Source organism: Terrapene carolina, unplaced genomic scaffold (assembly GCF_002925995.2).
Source record: "Terrapene carolina triunguis isolate 2854851 unplaced genomic scaffold, T_m_triunguis-2.0 Scaffold58, whole genome shotgun sequence".
Lineage (NCBI taxonomy): Eukaryota > Metazoa > Chordata > Testudines > Emydidae > Terrapene > Terrapene triunguis.
Genome location: NW_020664409.1, coordinates 18,622,576 through 18,629,746, shown reverse-complemented (window position 1 = coordinate 18,629,746; position 7,171 = coordinate 18,622,576). Strand labels below are relative to the sequence as shown.

At 42.5% G+C, this 7,171-nt stretch overlaps 1 protein-coding gene across 1 annotated transcript; it reads right to left on the bottom strand.

The window, feature by feature from the left end:
- Positions 1 to 861: 861 nt before the first annotated feature.
- On the bottom strand, positions 862 to 6,841 carry CBLN2 (cerebellin 2 precursor). Its single transcript, XM_024218540.1, has 4 exons — positions 6,821 to 6,841; positions 5,732 to 6,238; positions 3,028 to 3,147; positions 862 to 2,719 (listed from the first exon to the last, which is right to left on the bottom strand). The coding sequence occupies exons 1-4, from the start codon at positions 6,839 to 6,841 to the stop codon at positions 2,522 to 2,524; spliced, it is 846 nt and encodes a 281-aa protein (XP_024074308.1). The 3' UTR covers positions 862 to 2,521.
- Between the last annotated feature and the right edge of the window lie 330 nt (positions 6,842 to 7,171).

The following is a 7,171-nucleotide window of genomic DNA, read 5'->3' as shown; positions in this document are numbered from 1 at the left end:
ATAGGGAAATGAACAATAAATCAGAGGCCTTCCTCCACCTCAGAGACAGATTGAAAGCAGGATCTATCCATTATTTTTAAATAAATGGTCAAGATAGAGGTGATGCACTTGAAAGGAAAAAGGAGATTCTAGTGCATATTCTGCACTCACAGTGGCCTAAGTAACTTGCCAGAATATCTCTAGTTTTGGGAAGGGGTCCTCCTCTTAATTGGAATCTCTTGGCTGAGGCAAAAATCAGGGCTTGATCAGGCTCTCCCTACTCACATGAATAACCACACTGAGGTCAATGGGACCTCATACTTGATTACGGTAAACAAGATTTGAAAACAAATCTGAGAGGCTATCTCAGAAACTCTAAACTCGGTAACTTGCTCCCACTTCAGTGTCTACTTGTTCAAAGGAGTCTGTCAGGTCTTTTATATCGCAAAATTAGATAAAAGAAACAAGTGGGTTTGCACTATCTAATTTTTATAAAATTGTTTTCATTATTTCTTTTTATTCAAATTGAAATAGTTTCCCCCCTTGATTTAAACATACCCCTGAAGAGTTTGTAACCAAATAATTGCAGCAGTGCACCAGTGCATGAGAACCAGAAAGTGTAACTGACTAAAAACAAAAACTAAAACTGACCAGTCTTTTTTTCCTTAGCCTAAGTAAAGTGCCAAAAGTAAACAAACAGCATACATGGTGAAAATACAGTAGATTTTTAAAATTATTTCAGTTTTAATAATCTGAGGTATTAGAGCAAACACAGATAAGGTTTGTTTCTTTTTTAAATAATATGTTTTTTTTTAAATGGGCAATGTCCTTTAATGATAAATTTACAATGAAAACAACATGGCCATCATAATATTGAAATGCACTATGTCCACCATTAACATTCTGCAAATGTCCTTGCATTATGTTTGTAGTGGGGGGGAAACCTGACAAAATATAAAAATTAAATACTCAAATTACTTACAGACTTAATAGCAAGACAAATAAAATAAAATAAAATCCCTCCAATGAGCTCAATGAGCAAGAACTGCAGTATCTCCTAAGTGCACAATTTAATACTCTGATCCTTATATATAGAAGTGAAAAAGCAAGATGGACATCAAACCCATTTATTCTGAATCTTAAGTTAGTCAGCATTTTGGTTACATTGACGGAAAAAGGATGAATTTGAATTCAACCTGAGGTTTCGTCTTTTATCATTTGGAATCAATGACTTTTCCTGGCATACAGTACTGGATGGAGTCTGCACCCAGATCTCTTTGGACCCCGTGTGCTAAGAGGAGAAGCATATACAGACAATAAATAAATAAATAAATAATCATATAATTTGTGGTGCATTCACTGATGCTATATAAACTTTCAACCAGTTTCACAGCCTCAGGCCTCTGACATTCTACTACCATATGCTTTCAAAAATACTAGTGGTAACTGGCGATATACCTGATCCCAGCAGGGGAAAACAGGGATCTTCTTTTATTTAACTTGGAGAGGAAGAAGTTTGATCTGTCATCTTTCAGTGCTCCCACAAACTGTATTTAAGCATTAATAAACACATATAATAAATACATATCAGATAAAAGCACCAAAATACACTCAATAATGCAAAGAAATGATATATTTTAGGGTATGGTCAGATAAGATATTCAAAGCCTCTACTGTTTCTTCTAGAAATGTCAGGATAATTCAGAAATGTCAGTTTCTTTATGGATTTGAGGTTATAACTCAAGGATCACATAGCTCCCTCTATAAATGCATCTGTAAAGATCATTTGAAAAGTGCACATAGAATTGTTCATTGGTTAATTTTACTTGGCGCTACAAAGTATATATGTGCTTTGTTTTGTCTTATTGATTAATTTAGCTTACAATTTTTAGCACAAAAAATCAGAAAACAAAAATAAGTTGTTGATGAAAAATATAAACACCACAAAACAAAATAGGTTCCAATCGTGCAAATTTTGCTTCACTGGATAAAGCACTTCTTGACACAATAATGTCCAGAATTCCCCCTCCCCCAGAAAATACCGGACTGAGACTGAAGCCATTTTTTTCTCTCTTTTTTTTTCTTAAGGCTATACAACACAAAGAAAAAAATCATTGAAAGAACACTTCATCAGGTGGTGGATTCTTCTGGCTCCGGAGTGAGCCTTTGACAAGTGATTGTGTGGTCCGAGTTACTTGTCTCATCAGGACAACAACAACAACAACAGAAAGAAAGAAAAAAAGTCAATGATCCCAACAATAAAATCCGAAATTGACTTTACAATCACAGGTACAAATTGCTCAGGTCGATAATTTCATTTCTCCTAAAGATCACTGTCGTCTAAAACTAATTAGAGGCGCAGGTTTCCCGAGGAATTGTCAATATTCAAAGCAAATATTGGAGTTTAGAAGGTTATCATTCTTCTACCATGACAGTCTGACTGCGTGGTTGGAAATATCATCATGTTCTGCCAAGTTCAGGGTGTCATTAACGACTCAATCCTTGTTCAAGCTCAAGAATCTGGCTCCTATTTGGTCTTCCTTTATAGTGGAAAGACTAAGAAGCCAGAAAAGGTTGAGTATTTCCACCCTCCCATGAGGTTACCCCTTTCCAGTTTGAGATGCACTTTGTCTTCTCTCTCCATGTGGAGCAAGACTCCATTGCTGGCTGCTTCTCTGGTGACATCCTGATCCCCTGCAAAAGCTGAAATCACTGGGTAGCCGTTTTGCATTAAACTTACCTAAAATGCAAAGAGACAGAATCTGAGTTTTCTCAATATTAAGTAATTTTTGTTTATGCACTTCATTAACCTTTCACACTCAAAAGCAACAGGTTTGAGCTAATCTAAAAGTAATCAATGATTATTCTTATTTCATTCCATCATTTTATACAGCAGACAAAATGTTCACTTTAATAAACAGTAAATGTATAAATTCTTCACTTATTGTGTTTTTTATATACTAACTAGTGCTTATAGGTCCAAATTTTAAAAGCAAAGAGAGTACAGGAATGAAGAATCTTCAATGAAGTGTTTAAATTACTACCCACCTGGATAGTTTGTCTGTTATAGACCTTGACCACGTGGAAACTGAAACTATAAATCCCTTTTCTTGGTGCTACAAATATACTGGAAGCAAGATCAAAATGGTTGCCAATATTAACTAATACCTGGAAAGCAAACAAACAAAGACAAATCAATTAAGTGCCAAAAAAAATCTGCATCAGCTCCATGACCTATATAAAGCCTATTGGAAATGGTAATTGCAATACAATTAAACCGTACTGCAGGGGGAAGGAGTCAATTTCCAAGGCATTTTAAAAAGTATTGTAGTTCATAAAGTGATTTATTAACACAGTGATGAACCCAAACCTGTTAGACTGAGTGAAAACACCACAGCCCCAGTAAAGTAAAGGAGGGGAAGGCATATTATCACTGACAGACAAAGAGAAGGGAACAGTAACTGTCAAGTAAATGTGCAATGGATTTTTATATGGCACTTTTGGAACTAATTATGCCCTAAATTTAACGTGTTAAACAAATACATAACAAAATAGAACTTAAACATGTTGTAGCTGAGTGGAGGGATGGAGGAATTATATATCATTTCTGCCAATTCACTCCTCTCTTTCTCTTCCTCTGGAGGGTTGGTACCAATTATAACCGACTTGAATAAATAAGTGGGATGCATTATATCCACAGGAAGAAGCTCTGGCCATCTCAGAACCTGGAGTAAGAAATAGTGAAGACTGTTGCATGGGAGTACACTCATACAATTAGAATGAAGTAAGGTGACCTTCTACGCCAAGTTAATCAGCCAAACCACTTTACCAAGTGGAAAGGGGCAGGAGAGAATCTATGGGAAGAAACTGTTCAGGGTTTGTTACTGTTTTTTTGTTTTGTTTTGTTTTTCCTCCAGAATACTCCCCAATTTGTCATATTTACAATTAAGAGGAAATCACATTCACAAAATATGAACATCTACTCAGCCATTGCAAGAGAGGCCCACTCCTGCTTCCACTGAAGTTAATGATGAAACTTTCATTGAAGTCAATGGGATCAAGATTGGGCCCCCAGTTCTTCTGCCCAGTCTCCTCTCTCAGAAATCTACTTACAAACCGTTTGGGTGTTTTAACTGGACGCGGATAAAACCCACACTATATAGTGAATGTGACCACGTTTCGTTATCTATAACTAGGCAAGTAGTAAAATTCAATCTTTCCAAATTCAGTTGAGAAAAGCCGTTTAAAAAACAATAAAACTCGGGCAGATTAGACAACCCAAAGCAAAACACAACTGTGAACCTGGCTGAATGTTTCAAAAGGGATTTCTGAATGTCTTTCTTATTCTTCATCCCCACCCTGGCTCTATCCACTCTCTCGCAATATTCTATGGATTACCATTCCCTGTGCTTGTTAACATAAGAGAGTCACTAAAAGGAGGAAAGAGGGGGGAAAACATTCAGAGTCCTAGAGTCCTATTAAGCCCTTCTTCCTTCCTTTCTTCCCATTTCCCTTTATTTCTCAACCTACTGCTCAGATGACTGGTGATCCCAGTCCCAGTTTTGTATTTGAGGGGTTGAGATGATGAAGGGGAGAAGGAAGAAGAGTCTGGCCAGTAGGTATATCAAACACCAGTTCTCTCTCTTTTCAATATTTTCTGTCAGACTATTAGATTTACAGGCTGCAATCCCTGTTTTACCTTTTTTCTGAACTGAAATTATGGATAAAATTAAAAAGCAACACCCCTAAAAAAATTAAAACCCTAACCTCCATCATTTTCCCTAATGAACTAAAGAAAAAATGAACACCATGAGGAAAAAGAAAATAACTTAATTACTGTGGAAACATGGAGATGAAGTTACATGAACAAACTGATGAGAGCCAAACATATACAATAAACGACGTACAGAAATCTCTCTCTCTCTCTCTCGATATCAAAGGGCATGGTCGAGACTCCTTAGTTAAGCTGTAACTGATTAAGATTTAGAGGGGTAGAGTTTTTTTGTTTGTTTTTGTTTAAGATACTAACGAGTTCTAGATCCATATGCAACAGAATAAATAACGTTGCAGACCAAAAATCAACCCATTCGTTAATCAGAACAACACACAAAAATCGGGTAATCCTACGAAATGGTAGGGGGGATCCACACAGGAAAGATACGATGAAAACAGAATGAGCTCAGGGTGCCTTCTAAGACAGTATCACCATTCTGCACTGTATATAAATCGTGCAAAATGAACCTACTCTTTCGCTACGCATCGTTTGGCTACTTTGACAACACAGGATAGGAAACACCCTTCACCCAGGAGAGACGCGGTAACATTGCCAAATACACTCGGAATCGGCAGATTCACTGACTCCCCGTGAGCACGGGGGTTGCTATACTGAATGCCCTGCTGTCCTGAGGTCTGCACGCCCTCGCCCCCTTTAACTCTCATCAGAAAAGATTTGCTGGGAGCTTTGGGATCCTTGCCTAGAAGGCGCCATAGAAATGCGAAGCAGAAGCCTACATTATGTATCATTAATAATGAAAATGCAAACGCTTCCTCGGGAGGATGAAGTTGCTCAGCCGGGGCGATGCTTTCTGCAAACTCCATGCAGTGGCTGGGATGCAGGCGAGGGGACCACAGCAGGTGTGTGTGTGGGGGGGGGGCGGGAAAAGGGGGGGGGGGGGGGGGGGGGGGGGGGGGGGGGGGGTGGAGGTGCAGCAGCCCCAGGGAAGAGGGCAGGCTAGAGCAGGAGCTGGCTGACCTGGTCGAAGTAGATGGTCATGGTGCGGTTGCTCATCTCCGATGGCTCGTGGTTGGTGCTCCTGGTAGCCGAGAAGGCCACCTTGGCGCTGCCCGAGCGCACCGAGATCCCCAAGGAGGAGGTGATGGCCCCGTCCGCCGACGGGCTGGAGTCGCAAACCACCAGGCACTTGCCCTCCAGCACGATGGGCTCTGTGTCGTTCTGCGCACGCACCGGGCAGCCGGCGGGCAGCAGCAGCAGCAGCAGGGCCAGCGCCGCCGCCAGGCAGTAGCAGCAGCCCGCGGGCTCCGGCAGCGCCCCCCGCCGCCCTAGCCCCGGCATCTTCGGCAAGGGCCAGCAGCTGCTCCCGCTAGGCGCCGGCATCAGGGCGCAAGAGGGTAGGGAGGGGAGGCTGCGCCTATTTCCTCCCCCGCTCTCTCTCCGGGGCAGCTGGCTTGGGACTAGATCCTCCTCCTCCTCCTCCGGGCAGGGCAAGGAGGCGTCCTCACAGGGCGGGCGGCACACAGCCTGGGAACGGCAAAGAGAGCAATCAGCCACCGATCCAGGGAGAACAGAGACACACACACAGCACTAGCCCCCGGCGAGCCCAGCACCGCCCGGCAAGCGCGCACCCGCCCCCCTCCTTCCCTGGCAGGGTGTCACTAAGTGGGCACAACAGGTCCGGGAGATGCCTAAGTGCCGTGCCAGATGTCTCCTCTCCCGGCATACACACTCCCCCCCCCCGGGGGGGTGCTGCCATATTCCCCCCGCAGTTTGAGATGGGAAGGGAAAGTGCGCGGTAGTTGTATTTTTTCCTCACTCCCCACACTTTTAGCCTCGAAATCAAGCCAGCTAAGCCCTATTGACAGATCCCCAACTAGCCTTTAATCTCCCTTGCGGATGGTGGGTGTTTAAACCACCACCGAAGCGCCCACAGCCTGACTTTTTGTCACAGCTGCTAAGGTGCGATCCACGCAGGTTCTCTCCAAGCGCCAGTAGCCCGAAGAGCTTCACAGACAATGCGCTCTGCGCGCTTGCGGCTGCTTCGCTAATGTTAGCCACGCGATTTCATAAGCATTAATAAAAAAGATCAAAGAAACCCTTTCCTACTGCAAAGCCAAGCGCCGGCATATTCCCGTCATTGCGGAGCTCTCTTTCCAAGCCCCGTTTGCGGCAAACACTTTCTTCTGAATCACGGAGACTTTAGGCACGGGCACCAATTTATACTTTTAATCTATTCCACAGGCAGCTGAGCTGTGATCTGTAGGGTGCCCGTTTGAAATTTACCAGTTCATTAACCTCTTGGGAGGGGAAAGAAAGACTAAGAAATCCCCCCTCCCTATCCTAGGAAACCAAATCGCATTTAGATTCTTTCTGGGAAGTTGCATTTCAGTTACCCTCCCTCTTCAACAGAAATTAAAATCTCCGTGATGTATCCCCCTCTCCCGAGACTCTACCCCA

Bases quoted from the DNA above. Each gene is read 5' to 3' on its own strand.
- CBLN2 (XM_024218540.1), bottom strand. From the start codon at position 6,841: ATGCCGGCGCTTGGCTTTGCA. The intron at 6,239-6,820 runs GTAGGAAAGGGT...TGCCGTTCCCAG, and splicing joins TGCCGGCGCTTGGCTTTGCA to GCTGTGTGCCGCCCGCCCTG. The intron at 3,148-5,731 runs GTCAGCCAGCTC...TTTGCTTTCCAG, and splicing joins TGACCATCTACTTCGACCAG to GTATTAGTTAATATTGGCAA.